At 42.5% G+C, this 18,445-nt stretch overlaps 1 protein-coding gene and 1 long non-coding RNA gene across 2 annotated transcripts; both read left to right on the forward strand.

Annotated features, from left to right (window-relative positions):
• Positions 1 to 1,008: 1,008 nt before the first annotated feature.
• LOC140562769 (apical endosomal glycoprotein) lies at positions 1,009 to 16,045 on the forward strand. Its single transcript, XM_072688629.1, has 21 exons — positions 1,009 to 1,047; positions 1,339 to 1,417; positions 1,536 to 1,700; positions 2,630 to 2,755; positions 2,842 to 3,057; positions 3,150 to 3,269; positions 4,209 to 4,361; positions 4,968 to 5,056; positions 6,223 to 6,393; positions 6,555 to 6,887; positions 7,362 to 7,470; positions 7,586 to 7,708; positions 8,476 to 8,575; positions 10,252 to 10,414; positions 11,318 to 11,438; positions 12,250 to 12,393; positions 12,668 to 12,855; positions 12,981 to 13,146; positions 14,358 to 14,579; positions 15,359 to 15,537; positions 15,779 to 16,045. The coding sequence occupies exons 1-21, from the start codon at positions 1,009 to 1,011 to the stop codon at positions 16,043 to 16,045; spliced, it is 3,273 nt and encodes a 1,090-aa protein (XP_072544730.1).
• An 845-nt stretch (positions 16,046 to 16,890) lies between these two features.
• On the forward strand, positions 16,891 to 18,051 carry LOC140561684 (uncharacterized). The gene is made up of 4 exons (XR_011980087.1): positions 16,891 to 17,051; positions 17,134 to 17,248; positions 17,683 to 17,806; positions 17,962 to 18,051. It is a non-coding gene; the product is annotated as an uncharacterized lncRNA (long non-coding RNA).
• The last annotated feature ends 394 nt before the right edge of the window (positions 18,052 to 18,445 follow it).

Genomic DNA, 18,445 nt, shown 5'->3' on the forward strand with positions numbered 1-18,445 from the left:
ATTTATGCTTATCGAGCTCATCTTGTAAATCTTCGAAGCAGTGCTGAATGGATTTAAAAACAGAATAGACAGCATATACACAGTATGTAGCAGTATATATCAGGCAACAGAGGAAATTCTATAGTTTCTAGAGATTGTGAACAGAACAGGCCCCAGGATTGGGCCTTGTGGAACACCTTTTAAAATTAGTTCAAATTCAGGGTAAATATTTTCAGTAGACACACATTTACTTGTAAAACATCATGAATACATGAATACCAAGTATTTAAGTGACCTCATTTGTATTGCAGGCAGGTTTATGCTGAGTCCATCGCAGGCAGATGGTCCAGAACATAGCAGCAGAGCAGTGCTCATCTCTGAGTGGATCCTACAGACCTCTAACTCCTGCGTCTCTTTCTGGTACCACTTGAACAACAGGTCAGAGCAAATTACTGTCACATTATTGCTGCCACCTGCTTCAGTACCCTACGGGCAGTATTGTAAACAGTCGCATCTGCTGGACTGACTGGTTTTATCATGCATGTCTCATCCTTGCAGTGAATCAGGGACCCTGCGAGTGTTTCTGGATGCAGAGAAAGGTCGAGAGCTGATGTTTGAAACAAGTGCTGCTGGATACAGCTGGAGAAACGTCTCTACAACAGTGGCTAAGACCAACCCTTTTCAGGTTCATTAGGGCTCACCCTACCATATAGTATATAGTGCCCCTTTGACTGCAGTTACAGCTTTTACTCATCTAGGAAGGTTTTTCAGAATTATAAAATCAGAGAAGGTAGAAACAGGAGTTTCTACAACTGGAGCTCCAAAAGTCATAGAAATGTACAGAAAGGAAATGGGATACTGGACCACCAAGACAACCAAGACCCCAGACCCCCTAAATCTTTTCACTGTGAGAAGATGACTTAACACTGTGGTTCTGAAAGGATGTGGAACTGAGCAAGAAGGGGAAATAGTAAGAGGTGGGAAAAAAATGGGCGAGCACAAGAACAAGAGCCTATTTATGATGGCTACATGATTGTGGCGGCTGACAGATATTGTGGGGTGTTCTCGGTATGTAGTGATCAGAGACTACCACAAATGCTCCCAGGAAGGACAACCAGAGAACTGGTAACAAGGTCATGAGAACCAATGGCTTGTTGATTAGCATGGGGAGTGATAGCTAGTTTGCCTGGTCTGATCCAAAAAAAGGATTTATGCTTACTTAGAGATTACTCAGAGACAGGTGCACCTTTTAAGAAGCTGAACCTACAATTTAGAAAGGGACACTTTAGCAAAAGTGTGTAATCCAGGTTATGTAGCGTACATATGTTACATATGAGTTTTAAAAAATTTCTTTGCCAGATTCTTCTGGAGGCAGAGTCTGGAAACAGTGGATTCATTGCTGTGGATGACGTAACAGTTACAAAAGGCTCGTGTGAAGGCAAGGCACTCTTCTTCTAAATTCTCCTCATCTTCACTGCGGCTCTCGAGAATGTGCTGTTGCACATTGCTGTGATTGAACACTGGTAATGTTTCTGTGTTGTTATTGGTCAATGTAGATGTGGCTGTGGCGAGTGGGGTGTTTGTCGGATGCCAGTTCGAGACAAACAGCTGTGGATGGACGGATGTGAGTGTGGGGCAGTTTGCCTGGCAGCGAGATTGCAATGGAACAGCCACTGCCAACACTGGCCCCTCAGTGGACCATACTACTGGAACAGAGCTGGGTAACACACACCACCCGCTTCTAGATGTCTTCTGTGCTTTTCATGTGCAACTCTACAGAAAGCATGGACAAACCGGCAGAAACAAATATACAATGACCTAGCAAAGCTGATAATTTATGGACTTGTTGAACTGCCATTTTGAGCAAGTACAACAAACATGGGAATATGCCTTTGATTGTTACCCTGATTTGAACAATCTGGTGGTCTGTATGTATTCTCATGCATCAAACAGCTACAGAGACTAATATGCACACTGTCAGTAGCATGTGGCATAACCCATATGAGGGTCTTTGCATAATAACTGCTAGTGCATGAGGTTTAATGAGTTGAACATCCTTGCATATACACCAATTCACCTCAGTGACGTGAATCACATTGACTGTCTGGTTACAGTGGCACCTGTCAAGAGGTGGGGGAAAATGGGCGAGCACAAGGACGAGAGCCTAATTATAGTGGCTACGTGATTGGGTCAGAGCATCTCCAAAACGGCAGATATTGTGGGGTGTTCTCGGTATGTAGTGGTCAGAAGCTACCAAAAGTGCTCCCAGCTCCCATTGTTCCCAAGGTCATGGTAACCAATGGCTTGTTGATTAGCATGGGGTGTGATGGCTAGGCTGCCTGGTCTGATCTCACAGAAGATCTAGTGAAGCACAAACTGCTAAAGACGTTAATGCTGGTTAGGTCTTGTGGAGTTACTGCCTAGACAGTTTTTAAGGCAGTGAATTAATTATAAGTTCATTAATTTTAAGGCTGATTGGTATATAAAACATCACCAAAACCTGTCTGAAGATCGTCTAAAGATAGGACCAATGCCTGCACTTGGTTGGTTGTATTTGGGAACTTTCATAATACATATAGCTTAATAATGGCTTATTGTGACATTTACAATACTGCCAGTGAACTCATTCTGATTCCCTGTGTTTTTTTAGGCTGGTACATGGCAGTAGAAGCCAGTTTTGGTGATCAGAACAGCTACGCTGGACTGCAGAGTCCAGCCATGAGGCAAGCCAGCTCTGATTGTGTGCTTGAGTTCTACTACCACATGTATGGAGAGGGTAAGACCCAGGCTTAACTATTGATAGATCACATATGAAGTATGTTGAGCTGTAAGAGGATGTTTGTCATTTTGTTGCATTCACAGGCATTGGGGAGTTGAAAGTGTTTCTCCAAGAAGGTCCAAGACGAACTCTTCTGTGGTGGAAATCTGGTGACCATGGAGATGAGTGGCATCGGGCTGAGGTGGCAGTGGGTCGCACTCATCAAGTTTTCACCATCCTCTTCGAGGCCACTAGAACCTTTAGTGAGCTTGGAGACATCGCCATAGATGACCTTACCTTCCTCAACTGTTCCCTCCCAGGTACAAAGCAATGATTTAGCTGCACCTTTTCAGCCTGCACGGGTTTCCTACAGTGTTGACCGATCTATCAATTCCTCTATTATGTTATTCAGAGCCTCAGGAATCCTGTCCCACGGGTACGTTCACATGCTCCAACCGAGTTTGTGTGGACATGGGCAGAGTGTGCGACTTCAGTGATGACTGCGGAGATAAAAGTGATGAAGCACACTGTGGTAAGAGGCCATGGAGCTCAAAACTAACATTGCCCACAAACCACTAGAATTCAAAAGTGACCTAAATCCTTTACATAAATGTATGCCCACACACTTCCCCCATCAGACCACCATTGATTACTTACTCTACATAACTAACCTGTAAATAGTCATGGGTAATGACACGAAGCCTGTAAAACCCGACCTCCTGCCGAGCAAACTTTTGATACCTTAACGATTTCTTAGGTGAGCCATCAACTGCGCACCACGCAGCTTGATTTTGTGGGACTTTGCTGTTGTAACGATGGGAAGCGTAAAAGCCATGTTCTAAGTAAGTAAATTAATCATAGGTGTGTTTTTGGGCCCTTTAAGAGCCAAGTGCAACTGACTTTGGCGGATTGGTATTTCAGTGGCGCGAAGTGGGGGTGTAAGCGTGTTGGGCACGCACCTATGTTGACAATTCACTGGCAAAATAGCAATGAACGTCTGGCTGTTGATAGCTGCCTAGGTTGTTTCAGTCAGTGGGGCACCTGTGTTTTCCGTTGCAATATGCCAGAAATGTACCTTAACACACCACATTTCGAGACCACTATGCTTATTGGCGTAGATATATAAGCTCACTTGCTATTTAAGCGACACAGGCGGAAGGGGTGAAAATAGACTGTTGGCTGGGTGTAAGATCGCAATGAGCATCGCAAAGCGCCTTGCGCAGGGTAGACAGAGCCCCTGGCATTGGAGGTGTAACAAAACAGGACGCTGTTTTTTTTCATATGTTCAAAACATACAAATGCATTAGACATCATAATTAATAGAGCGCCTATTCTCCACAATGAGCAATTTGGTCCTATTTTTAAAATTGTAAAATCATGTTTTTCAGGGTTTTCAGCCCTTTCCTTTTATTACACATCTTTAAATGAATTTTAGATTTTGACAGTAATGCAGTATTCTTTTTTTGCTCAGATGAGCTGGGTTATAAACAACGCTGCAGTTTTGAGCAAGGCATGTGCTCATGGGAGGCTAACGAGGGATGGAATGGTTGGAGCCTGCAGAGTGGAGAGAGGGCATGGTCAGGGCATGGACCACCTAGAGACCACACCCGTAACACTGCAGCAGGTATATTCCAATAGGCTATTATTCATTGATCATGTTCTAGTGATTTCATGAACTGAAGTAATACACATATACATAGTTAATATAGTGTGAAATGTGGAAAAGAATCTGTGCGTATGGTAGGGTGGCCGTATTTTTGTTTTCAAAAAATCTGAGGACACTTTGGACACATGGGTATCTACCATAGTTAGGATGTCATGGCTGGGGGGTTTCATGTAGGCCTAAGTTGTAGATTGCACTGAAAGGAGATGATTTGGCCGTGTAGGCTGTTAAGGCTATTTACTGGTCTTGCTGGTGGTCATTTCCACCATCACACATACACCTTGCTATGATCCTACAACTTAAGCCTACCTGAAACTGCCCAGCCACAACATCCTAGAGATGGTGGATACCCTTGTGTTCCCAGTATTCTCTTTTTTAAAAAACTAAAATATGGTCGCCCTAGCATTTGGATCAAATGTTTTTAAGCTGATGACCAGTACACATTCGACCAAGTCAAATGTCCAAACATTTGACTGGTATCGAACATTAATATAAATACATGTTTATATGCATACATATGTGATTAGATAATGCCTATTCGAATAAAACATATGTGACATGTTTCAGGTCATTACATCGTCCCGATCCATCAGCATTCTGCAGGCCAGACAGCAGAGATCATGTCCAGCACTCTCCTCCCCAGCTCTGAGTGCACTGTGAGTCTTTCAGAGCAAATAGATTTTTCTAAATTGTATTTCTGCACATCTCTAGATATAAACAGTACACAGATTGAACCTTAATTGCCTCACATAAAGCCTTTTATAGTGTAGCACATCTGCTTTAGGTAGTATTAAACCCAAGCCAAGTTGCTTATTGCTTTGGCAAAATTGGCATACTCCCACCCACCACCCGCTTTTCGAGGCAAAACGCACACCTACTTTGGGAGAATATGGAGGAAAGAGTAGAAAGGCTAAAAGCTACTGTTAGGCCGACCGTTAAGAGTTGAGTCGCACTGACCGCTGGGGTCCCCATTACTGTACTTTCAATGTCCTTTCAGCACAGTGTGCGATTAGCAAGCTGAAAAGAAGTTTTAGACGGTTGACTGGGTTTACTTTTAGCCTAGCACCCGCCCAGCACATTACAGAGAGAGGAGGTGACCAGAGCAAGGCGCCATTGTGGGCATCCACACAGGGCTCACCTTGTGGCTAGGGTTAACCCAGTCGGCCGTCTCTTCCATCTCTTCAGCTAGCTAATCGCACACCATGCTAAGAGGCCGTTGATAAGACAGCAACACTCTAATGATTACAAATCTTCTGTAATTCTTATTACAGTGCTAGACTAGGCTAGGTTAGGCTATGCCACTCCTGTGAGCTGCTGTGGTGAAGTAAACCAGCGTTTTGATTGCATTCAGCGACAACCGTGTTAGTGAGGTCAGGATGTTGGATGATCAACACCCCACCTTATGCCCACATCCCCATCTCATCCCAAAAGTGTTAGATGGAGCACCAGCCATCATTTCAGAGAACACTGCTCCACTGGTCCATTGCCCCAGAGCCCTCTAGCCCAAGCCTGGCATTAGGCACAGTGCCAGTAGGTTCATGTTACTCTTCTCCAGAGAGTCCTATTCTATTGTCACTTCTTCTCTACAGGGAGTAGACAAGCGGTGTGTGTGTGTGTGTGTGTGTGTGCATTTGCATATCTATCTCAGCAATGGGTACAGCTTACAGTAGGTGTCCACAATGTTTGGACATGTAGTGTACAGCCAGGTTTGCTTCCACAAAAGACAGCAAAGGAGATAGAAATGAGATAAAATGAGATAAACATAAAGGGTTGAACACCAGTTTTCTTTCCTTCTGACTGAGCTTCTCCTCTGCTCTCGCAGGTAAGCTTCTACCATTACTCTCATGGTAACAACTCCATGGCTGGACTGAGCACACAGCTACGGATGCTCCGCAGTGGGGATGATGACATTATTCTCTGGGGGCAGAGCGTGACTCATGGATTCCACTGGCAGAGAGCAGAGGCCACCTTCTCCTCCTCAGTGAAGGCCAAGGTCTGAAAGAACATCTCAGCCCCCGTTAATGTGACCTCATCATCCCACATGATTTCGTTGGAAATGAGTAGGATAAATTCAAAATGATCTCAAGCACGATAATGTGTGTGTGTGTGTGTGTGTGTGTGTGTGTGTGTGTGTGTGTGTGTGTGTGTGTGTAGATTGTTTTCCGATTTGTGGGGAGTGGTGAGAGCCATGAAGAATTCATAACTGTGGATGATGTGTCCTTCTCACCAAGCTGCGTTCATGACCCTGACAACAGCCAGCTGCCAGTCACACCTCCCACTGACCCTCCCTCCACACCCACTGCACCCCCAACTACTCCCACACCCACTGACCATTCCTCAACACCCACTACAGACCCAACCTCTCCCACACCTACTGACCATTCCTCAACACCCACTACAGACCCAACCTCTCCCACACCTACTGACCATTCCTCAACACCCACTACAGACCCCACCTCCCCCACACCCACTGACCATCCCTGCAAGGTAAGACCTTTACTGGTTGTGTCTGTGTTCTACAGCTCTTCAGTTCACTTTGCGCTCGCATAATTCACCAGGTTTACAATATTCACCATTGGTGTCGGACACTAATCATTAATCCATACACACCAGTGATCAAACACACACAGTGACAGTATGCACACATGCCCTGAGCGGTGGGCGGTTATTTGCAGCACCAGGACGCATGAAGAGTGAAGGGCCTTGCTCAAAGGCCCAACAGTGGCAGCTCGCTGAGCCCAGGCATCGATCCCACAGCCCTGTCATCAATAGCCCGGTGCTCTAACCGTTGAGCTCTAACCGCTTACTGTTGTATTGATTGGCACACTACACTCTTAAAGTGCCACTACACTACACTCAGTGCCACAAATGGTTCTTGTGAGCAGTAGCTATAAAAGAACCACTTTTGGTTCTTTGATGCAGAAACATTGTGGAGATCTGACCTCTTTTTTCCTTGATCAGGAGAATGAGTTTCACTGCTGGAGGTCGAGTGGGGTGAAATGCATCGCTGCCAGTGCTCAGTGTGATTACAGTATAGACTGCCCCCTGGGGGAAGATGAGGACACCTGCGGTGAGACGCTTTAAATGAACTCTTTCTTGTTCTGAAACAGCACTATTACTGTCAGTAGCAGGTTTTGAAAGATGCACTCACTCTCATTCCTGTTCTCCACTGGGTGTAACTTTAGGACCCTGTACATTTGAGTATGGGCTGTGTGACTGGAGTGATATAAGCCAGAATGATAACGAGTGGCAGAGAGTGAAGGCTGGGAACAACACAAAACCTCCAACTGACCACACCACAGGAGAAGGTAATGGTGTATTTGTGTTTTCTTGTGTATTATCCTCATAACACTATACAAAAGACATGATTTGGCTCACACCACAGTTGGATCTTGCGGTTTGGAACAGGAAAAAAAAACATACACCCCTAATTTGGTACTGCCTACCCGTTTGTAACTTCCTCTAGCATTAACAATGCTCCCGACACTAGGAGGGTAAGAGTAGGGTGAGAACCAGCCAGCACCTCTTTTCAAAGTGCCGCTGATGTGCTATTGCCAGGCAGCCGATATACTCTAAGAAAAGCACCTGGTTCCAGCTCCACTGCACCAGCTAACAGACACCTACAGTCATTGCTTAAATGGGATGAGGGGAGAGAGCGCCACCTATGTACCCAGAGAGAGCACAGCCAATTGTGCTGTCTGAGACTTCAGATGCTAATGAAAAAGCGGCATGGCACATGTCCTTCCGGCCATAGTGGCAGTACATTAGACCGCTGAGCCACTCGGCACCCCCAGAGGAGTATCCCCTGAGGTGGTTAATACAGCTCGTAGTATTAGTTAAGCCGAACAGTGTAAACATTAAGTAAAAGGTGTTTCCACTCATTCACTCACTCACACACACACACACAACAAACAAACAAGACTACAGTTACCATAGCAATACTGTTTCCACAATGCCATGCAATTCCAGCCACCTACAGCTAAAAGTTTGGCATGCATGCTTGTGAAATATGTGTAGCGCTACACCCCTAGTGTTGACTTATAGTACCCTCCTCATCATAAGCTCTTCTCCTCAGGTCACTACATGCATGTAAATTTCAGTTCGGTGCCATCTGAAAGTGAGGTGCAGTTCCAGAGCCCATCACTGCCAGCCAGCTCCCCCTACTGCCAGATACTGTGAGTAACTTCATCCCAGGCTGAAGCATGATTCACTCAGGGTTAGTTAAAAACAAGTATGAATCTGCCATCTTTACTCATCCTGGACATTCTAAGTGATCACACAGTAACATTATCACCTCTTTTTGGCAGTTGGGTCATAGAGCTCTACTGCAAGTCACAAATGTGTTTTAGCTTGTTTTTTGCTGCCATGCTTGCTGCGTGCAACACATGCATCTTTGCAAGCATCTAAGCCCTGGCCATCTCTTCACCTGATAGTCTGGAAGGTTATCATTTAGGGTATGGTTATAACTCATAGCACTCCAACACATCTTCAAAGATGCATATTCCCACAAAGACAACTTTACCTTGCAAAAAAAAAAAAAAACACCAAAAGACATAACCACCCAAATAAGTAAAAATTATAGAAGTCTGTGCAGCATGTGTACAAGGTATCATAGATATAGCGGCACTCCATTTAAATGTTCTGATTCTGTACCATAGCTGAGCTTGACTGATTCAACTGAGCGTGACAAGAGGCAAGTCTTTCGAAAATGTTTACTGAACTCAAATTAGTGTCACACAGTCAGAAACACTGTTTTTCCTGTGCAGCGCTTAAAGCCTCTTGATATATTACGTTTTTTTATATTTACATTTACATTTATGGCATTCAGCTGACACTTTTATCCAGAGCGACTTACAAGGTTACTCGAATTACAGAGGTGGGTCAGTGTAGTGTTAGGAATCTTGCCCAAGGACTCTTATTGGTGTAGCACAGCATAGTCTCCCATATGGTGTGGTAGCTCAGTGGCAGGTAGTGGTGTTATCTGTTGCGCCACACCAACCACCACTATAATACACACTATATACTAAACTGTTAAGTGTAATGCATTCAGCAAAGTTTAAATAGTAAACACAAAACACAAATATGATAAACACTCCTCAACAATTGCCACAATAACTTCTCTGAAAACCATCTGGGCGTGGACGTTATATTCTATATTCTAACAAATAGAACCAATATAGGGTCAAAATATAAAATCTGGAGGAAGAAACCTTGGGAGGAACCAAGACTCACAGGAGGGATCCATCCTCCTCTAGTCTATTTATAAATTATTATTATGAACTATTTATAAATTATTGATAAGTCACTGAACCACCATATGAGGCCATCCTACTGCTCAGGTGTGCTTAAATAATCATAATATAGTAATATAACTAATATTATCATAGTAGAGATGGTAAAAATAATGAGTGTAATGAGGGTCAAAGTTAAGTTTCTTCTCAAAGGTTGTGGCTTTTCTGCAAACAAACTCACTAGCTGTTCGCTCCGTCGCTTGCTTTTTCTCTTTCACTGCAAGTGAACTGCAAGTACTTAAATAGCCGCTAGTATAATTGCGAGATGAGCTTTGAGATGAGCATGAACACACCCTTTTAAAGGACTATTTAAAAATCTTGATAGGTACTAGAAATTATTCCAAAAAGGAATATTCTAGATATAAATTTGATTATCAGTAAATCATCTAAAACCCATGTGGTGAAGAAAATAATCCAACTGGAATAGTGCTTCAGACGGTTGCTTTCTATTTCCACAGACATGCAGCTTTTCACTACAGTCTAATAAGACAGGCAGGACCAAGCTGTGTGTATTAAGGACATGTGGTTGTCATTTACTGAGTTTCTGCAACTGTGCTCAGGTTTTATTTCCACCTGGGTAGAGGAGGGAGTGTTGGAGATCTGAGCATCTTCCTGCAGAACGGTGAGGGGAGGAGAACACGCCTCTGGACACGCAACCACAGCACTGCGACAGACTGGAGTCTGGAACACTTGGCCATTGGGAAGCAACAACAGCCTTACAGGGTGTGTGAGGAAGTGTGTGTCGTCACTCTTTAAACTGATTTCAGCACTCGTTAGATCTTGCTGCACAAATCTGATTACAGATGTGCATAAAAATGGCACACAGTTTAGAACCAAGATAAATTCAAGACTATAAATAGTCAATCAAGTCTAGACGGAGTCCAAATGAGAGCAACACAGATTCAGGATCAAGAATATCAAGTGCTCTGAAAGGTCAGCTGAAGGAAGAAGACCAGGACTTCTGGAACAGTGCTTTGGATAGATGGCTCTTGAGTCGTGCTCTGGTGTTTTTTTTGAGAGCGTAGGCTTCTTCTTTGCAAACCTCCTATGAAGATCAGACTTGTGCAGTTTCTTTCTGATTGTAGATGCATCTACTTTGATATCAGCTGTGGGAAGAGCTTCCTGTGATGACATTTTAGGATCTTTTTATGCATCTTCTGGTCTCCTCTGGAGCTGAAATTGCTAGGATGTTAGCAGTTGTTTAAGTCTTCTCCCCATGTGAATTATTTTGCGGACTGTGGAACAGTTGTTGTTTTTGTGTTCTGAGATTTTCCCAGACTTGTCTGCATCTACAACCTTCTTTCTGAAGGCCTCAGAGAACTCTTTGGATTCCACCATGTTAATTTCACCACTCACTTCAACAGTCAAGAGCAAGCCAAACTACATGTCTGAGGTTTAAATAAGACAGACCCCTTCAGAATCCTCTCTGATGATGTTCTAATCATCTGCAGCCAATGTGGAGCACCGGATTCTAATTTTAGACATAGTAAATAAATGTAAAGATGTCCTAAGTTTCATATCCCTTATAAGAGAACTGCTTTTCTATTAAATAAAAAGGGAAAAAAGGTTTTCATGGAGCGTTCTAACATTTCACATGCCTGTATATATCTTACATTATCTTCTCAGATTATCTACAGTAGTCAGACCACCTCACTGCACTCACAGGGTGCTTCTAAACCTGAGTACCGTGCCATTGCTGTGGATGACATCTCTTTCCTGAACTGTGAGACATCATACCAGCCACCAGGTGGGAGTCAAAGTCCAAGTTGTTTGGAGATGCAATGAGGCAGTAAGCAGAGAAAGAGGTCATAGAGAGCACAGAAGGGCAGTGTTTAGGAGGGCCTGGGAGTGAGGGGACTTTAATGACTTCATACCCTATGAGTGGACCCTCTTCCTTCCCCCGTTACAGCCCTTTGCTGTATAGTTTTTCCTGCCCACCAGATTTAAAGATGAAGGTGCACGTATTTGTCACTACTATGTACAGCAAAATGTGTCCTCCGCATTTAACCCATCTATGGTAGTGAACACACACACACAAGTGAGTACAGAGGGCAGTGAGTACATACACACCCAGAGTGGTAGGTAGCCAACTCCAGCACCCAGGGAGCAGAGAGGGTAAAGGGCCTTGCTCAAGGGCCCAACAGTGGCAGCTTGCCGAGCCCGGGGATCGAACCCACAATCCTGTTATCGATAGCCTGGAGCTCTAACCGCTGAGCCACCACTGCCACTTATATTTTTATATTATATTATTTTTTTTTAATAATAAAATGATATATATTATATATATATATTTTTTTTCCACTGGCAAATTTGATATGTGCACCAAATTTATCAAAGGGGGAACTGTGGGGTAAACTGGGTGAGTTAGCATCAAGCCAATACTTGCTTGTTATGTGCCATATTGACATTTTTCTTCTGATTTTTCTGGGGTTTCATCTCTGATTGAAATGATCCTCTGAATTATAAAGGTAAAAGTTAAGGTGAAGGTTAAGCTTTTAAACCTAAAACATCAAGAAACATCTACAGTTTCTTGAAGCAGTGTTCTTGTTCTTCTCCAGCTCTATCAGCTACTGGTTGCTCCTTTGAGAAAGACCTGTGTGGGTGGGTGCAGGGAAGTACTGAAGACTTACACTGGCTGAGGCAGAGTGGACCAACTGAAACGGTTAACACTGGACCTGCAGGAGATCACACCAGCAGCCAAGGTTTGTACACAGCCATTTACAAGCCTCTCAGCTGGCCCCTATTCTGTTAACCACTGTCTATCTGCTGTGATCTCTAGGGCTGCTCAGTACATTGTTCATCGTTATCGAAGGGAAATCAGGCAAACCAACCACAGTGCTTTGCTGTGTGCATCCTAACCAATATAATAGCATTTAGGGTTCCAGATGAGGTCTGTGGGTCTTTAGTTGAGCAAGATCTTGACATAGTGTCCAGACATGTTACCGTTAACTCCTCTGCTCATTACTGTGTTCACAGGATATTATGTGTATGTTGAAAGCTCAAGTCCCAACAGAAAAGGACAGGTAGCTCGGCTGAAGTCTCCTCTGCTTCCCCCTGCTGGAAAGAAAGGGTACTGCCTTCAGTTATGGTACCACATGTTTGGAGCAACAGTTGGCTCACTAAAGCTGTTTCTACAGAGTATTAGCTCCAGAAAGACAACACTGGTGAGAACTGAGCAGTCACATATGTATTATATTGGTCACGATAATTTCCCTTTTCCAAATGTTCCTTCTTGGTCATTACTTGGAACATAAATGCTGGTTTCTCTCATTTCATCAAAAAATTATAGATGTGGCAGAGGACTGGCTCTCAGGAGAACAAGTGGCAGCTGGTCCAGAGTCATGTGACTCTACAAGAAGTTCATCAGATACTAATAGATGCTTCCATAGGTGGAGAGGCTGGGGATATCGCTGTGGATGATTTAGCGTTTACAGAAGGAGCTTGTGTTCCTGAAGGTACTTAGGAGCGTGATTCATATACTGGCTTTTGTTTATAACAGACGTCTGTTTGAAATGTGCAGTCTGTTTAGCACAGGGCAGGAGTAATGTCTGAGAAATGGCTATCTATAGGGCACCTGATTCATGGCAAAAGGTGCAATTGATAAATACAGCTTCTATGTGTTTAAATGTCGGCATCTGGGATATTTAAGTGTTAACTTGGAAGATGTTACAGTGTAGTTGCAATGTTAGTTGCTGTGATATGCATGTAAGTATATAAGCTGTAATGCACCAATCAGCATTAGAGATAATTAATATTTTAATATCAAAACATTTAATGCAAAATGCTGTAATTTACCAAAACCAACGTTAAGTTTTAAAGCACCTTTTATTTAAAATAAAAAAGGACAATCTATTGCACTTTGAACAATTAATGCCAATGTTCACTTTGGATAAAATGTTGACATCCATTAAAAGGTAGTCACTTGGCCCCAATGTAAAAATATGCCTATTTCTTCCAATAGATTATAAAGTTTTAATAACCTAAATTTTCCCATACATTGTTCAAATAAAGCCACAAAATCAGCTGCCTGATCTTAGGAGTTTGCGCTCTATGGGTGGGTAGATTGCTCCCTCTCTCCCCACATCACTTCAGAGGGATGCTAGCCAATCCATCAGAGCTGGGTATCCGGCTCTTTATTTCGAGCACGTTGGTAAAGTGTGTCTGAGGTGGCTTGTTTCAGTCCCCACCTTCCTAGTTTTGTGAGCATTACATGTGATAATGAGATAGTACTAACGAGTGGGTTGGCCAAAATTGGGGAAGAAAATTGAGTACAAATAATGATGGCAAACATTTTACTTTGCTGAAAACATTTTAAGGGTTGTAACAATCTGATTCCATGATGTCTCTACATTTTTTTCCAAATGAGAAAAATCTTTGGCACCTGAATATGGCCTTGTGTTTTATTTTAAATGAGGTCAAAATCATTTTTAATCATTTATGACCAGTCAGTCGAGCGTGGGAACGTGCATGCCATCAGCCCTGCCCTTCCCTGATCACTTTACTCAGTTTGGCTTGTTTACATTGGTAAAATAAATAAAAGACCCACAGAGATACGTACTGGTGATGCACCAGCTTTTCAAATTTCAGTGTTAAATTTGACACCAATACACCCTTAATACATGAAATGTACAACTGGTTGATGAATTAAGTACCATCTTCATTTCAGAGGGTCTGTGCGACTTTGAGGAGGGCAGCTGTGGTTGGACGCAGCAGGCTGATGATGATCTGGACTGGATTAGAGGATCAGGGGGTGATTCTGTCGTAAACGTCAAACCAAGCTTTGATCATACAACCCACACAGACAGGGGGTATTACTACTACATTGGCTCGGACTCTTCCCATGGGGGTGAACACAGAGCTTGGATGAGCTCTCCCATCATTACTACAGGTACAGTGAGAAATCAACAGGCTTCTGCTTCCACTTCTGCCTCAATAACTGTTGGTTTCCTCACCGTTATATTTGGAGAATTGTGCTTTTGAAAAGTCTTTCTAAAACTCAACCCTCCTCCTGAAGAACGGCCTTTCTGCAGTTAAAAACTTTTGAAAGCAGATGGATCAGGTGTTGTGGATTACAGTTGAAAAACCTCACTGCAGGAAGTTAGATCTCCAGGAGCAGGGCTGGTGACCACTGCCTTATAGTCATTTTACTGTACTACTTAATGCAATAATTACAAAATCAAGGGCACAGTCAATTCCAATTCCATTCTGTAGCAACAGGTTTATTGCAATTGTAATTTCCATTTATTTTGATGTCGAAAAAGGATTTAAAAAAATTGCAAAAATGAAGCTTTTCCTCAAATTATGCTCAAATTCCAGTCATTAACCCTTCTCTTACACTTATAATACAGGTTATAGATTGAAAGTTGAGAATCCACACATATTTTAAAAATAAACAGTAGTATGGAAGTTTTGTGCTGCCAGAGTTAACACATTAAATGAATGGCAGTAATCTTTAAATGCCTTTTTTTAAAGCAATATCAGATTAGACCTGACAGCACTCTCTTTTCCTCAACAGAAAATATATACATTCTGATTAAGCTTCTTTTGTAAAATGAACCACATACGACAAACTGTTTGGACCGTGTGACTGGCCTAACTGATTACAGCATGCATTTATTTTAACTGCAGGTTCTGATGCAGAATTTTAGACCTGTGCTTCATTTGCAGGAGATAAACAGTGTCTTCATGTGTGGTATTACATGAGTGGGCTGGGACGTGGAACATTAAACATGTATCAGGAGCACTCAGGTGGGGGTCAGACTCTTCTGCTGAGCCACTCTGGAGAACAGGGCAAGCTGTGGAGGTTTGCCCAAGCACCGCTGCCTCACACTTCACCAGACTACAGAGTGAGTCTCTTACCCAGCTCCACTCCCCATTTCAGATCGCTGAGCCCGTCCCTGCATATCGACCATTGCATTCAGGCATGGGATAGGGTGAAGATAGCCAGTGTAGCTATACGTTCTTCACAGCCATTGAAAACAAGTTGCTTAGAGTGTAGACAAGGCTCACTGGTAGCACTTGTAAACTTCTTACAGAGTTAATAAAGCCACCTTGGTATGATCTTGTGTTTGCCGGCTATCGTTTCAGATCGTGGTGGAAGGGGTAAAGGGGCAAAGTGAGCAGGGTGCCATGGCTGTGGATGACCTAATGTTATCCAAATACCCATGCACTGGCCCAGGCCACTGTGACTTTGAGGTGAACATGTGCGGATGGAGAAACGTGCTGGAAGAGGATGATGCGAATTGGCTCAGAGACCAGGGAAACGCTCAAGCTCCAAACACAGGTCCAAATGTAGACCACACCACCAACTCTTCCATAGGCAAGTTTTCTGGGTCCTTGGCATTCCATGATTAGGCAGACTTACTCTAAAAGGAGCCACTGATTGGTCAAACAGGGAAGTGAAGGTAGGGCTATCCTTAACCACCAAACTAATAAATGATCAAACTAACTAAGAAAATATCACACTCAAAAGCACTACTGTGTTTAGTATTGTGAAGCATTTTTAAATCCCATAAATGTAGCCTTCACTACAGTCAGCAAAAGCCTTGGAGTATCTCAGAGTGCAACAAACTGTGTCGCTTTCTGTGCTTCCACTAAAACTAAAAGAGAAAAGATACCTTCTAAAAATCATCACTGATTTTCAGTGTTACAAAAATCAAACCTAAAAAATGTTTGCGGCTGATTTCAGTTCATTTGCACCATCACTGCTACACTATTGCATTGTTGCCTATGCCCAATAGGCAACAATGCAATAGTGTAGCAGTGATGGTGCAAATAACATTTTTTCATATTTTGAACTGCGTACTCATACTCATGATTATGGTTGTAAATGATGTGACAATGTAAATGTAAATGTAAACAATGTAAATGACTTTATATGGGTTATTGAGAATTAAATTTAAAATAAACACCTAGTGTTTATAGTAAAATGCAATAAACTGTTTATGCCACCCTTATCTTTATCAAATCCAATATTTTACATCCATATGTTACATATCCATTACTTAAAAGTTCTTCAGGGGTTGAAAACAGAAAGATGTATCACGGTTTCTGCCTCGTTTACAATGTTAGCAGACACACAAACTTTAGCTTACAATGTCCATTTATGTGTACATATTTACAGCTTCATTTGACCTTTATACATGTGCATGTTTTCTACTATAATGTTGCCATAATGATGTGCTGCTGGACTATCTATAGGTTACTACCTGTACGTGGACAGTTCAGTGGGGAAACAAGGATCTAGAGCTTTGCTGCTGAGCGAGATTTTCCCCGCAGACAGCATGGGACAGTGTTTTACATTCTGGTACCACATACGTGGCCACAAAATAGGGAATCTCAATTTGTACATTAATAACAGGTAAAAGCCCAAAAGTGACATTACATGAGTTGGATAATTACAGTTAAGGTCTAATAACTAAACCAGTAACACTGTTTTTCAGGACCACACATGGCAGTGGAAACAAACTTGGGCATCTAACGTGGACAGGATCGGGAGATCAGGGTGACGTGTGGTGGAGGAGCAGAGTCTACATTGATTACACAGAGTCATTCTGGGTAAGGAACCTTGTATATATATAAATACATGCACATAGGCTAGTATAGTTTTACAGTCTTACTGTCTTGATACCTGGAAGAGCTAATAGTCGCATCTAATAATTGGGGTTCCACATGGGGCCACTGGAAATCTGAACTTTCTGACCTAAGAAATCCCTGCCCTGCACTGTAAGCAAACCCTAAATGACAGCAATTGTCTCCCTAAACTGCTGGAACTACTTTTTTTGGTGGAGTAAACAGCCATTTTTTTTTTATTCCTTTGAAAAACTGGTTGCGAGTTGCAGAATACCAGCACTGTGGTTTGTGTCAGACACCAGCGAAAGCTTAACACACACACTCCTTTATGTTCCACTGCTTAATTATCACCCTAATACAAAATCTTCCAGAACCAGAACTTCAAACAGGTGTGTAACAAATTTGCCTCCATGTTGCAGTTTGTGTTTGAGTATCAGAAGGGTGAGGGGTCTTCTGGAGATGTAGCCATTGATGATCTTCACATTACTTCTGGGTCATGTGACCCTGCTATAGAACCCCCGACTACTGCAGCCCCACTTGATGGTAGGACATTCAATCGTTTCAGTTTCAACTTATTGGACTTGTTTGCTTTATATAATTACCATAATTAAGAATATACACACACACACACACATACACATACACACATACACACACATATAAATATGTATATTGACATGTTCTCCATGCTATGCAAGTTGTAGGAATAGGAGTGGGAGCAACAGTGATGATACTGGTGTTTGCTATAGTCTGCACAGTCTTCATTCTGTGGAGGGGAAAATCAAACAGGTCTGGAATCATGAACATTATACATAAAGATATTGTCTTTAATCCTGATGAAAATGTATTTAAAAACACACTCTGCCCTTCACAGAGAACTCATCATTGAACATGACATGCTGGACAGAAATGCAGTTTATGATCTCTATGACTGTGAATTACAAGTGAGCATCTGTTATCATACTTTTGAGCCATAAACATTTTTGTGTGTCAAGCGAGGTTTTGCCACAGCACTAGCTACATTTCCTTCTAAGTTTTTAAATGAAAAATATTGTACAAAAAGTCTGAAATATCTTACTGTAACATATAAATGGGTTGAAATAGGTTACTGTACTTAGATACAGATCACTGATTATCTGTTCAAACATAGAATTAATGTTATCTAAAGAATGACCTGATGCC

This window comes from Salminus brasiliensis, chromosome 9 (genome assembly GCF_030463535.1).
Source record: "Salminus brasiliensis chromosome 9, fSalBra1.hap2, whole genome shotgun sequence".
Lineage (NCBI taxonomy): Eukaryota > Metazoa > Chordata > Actinopteri > Characiformes > Bryconidae > Salminus > Salminus brasiliensis.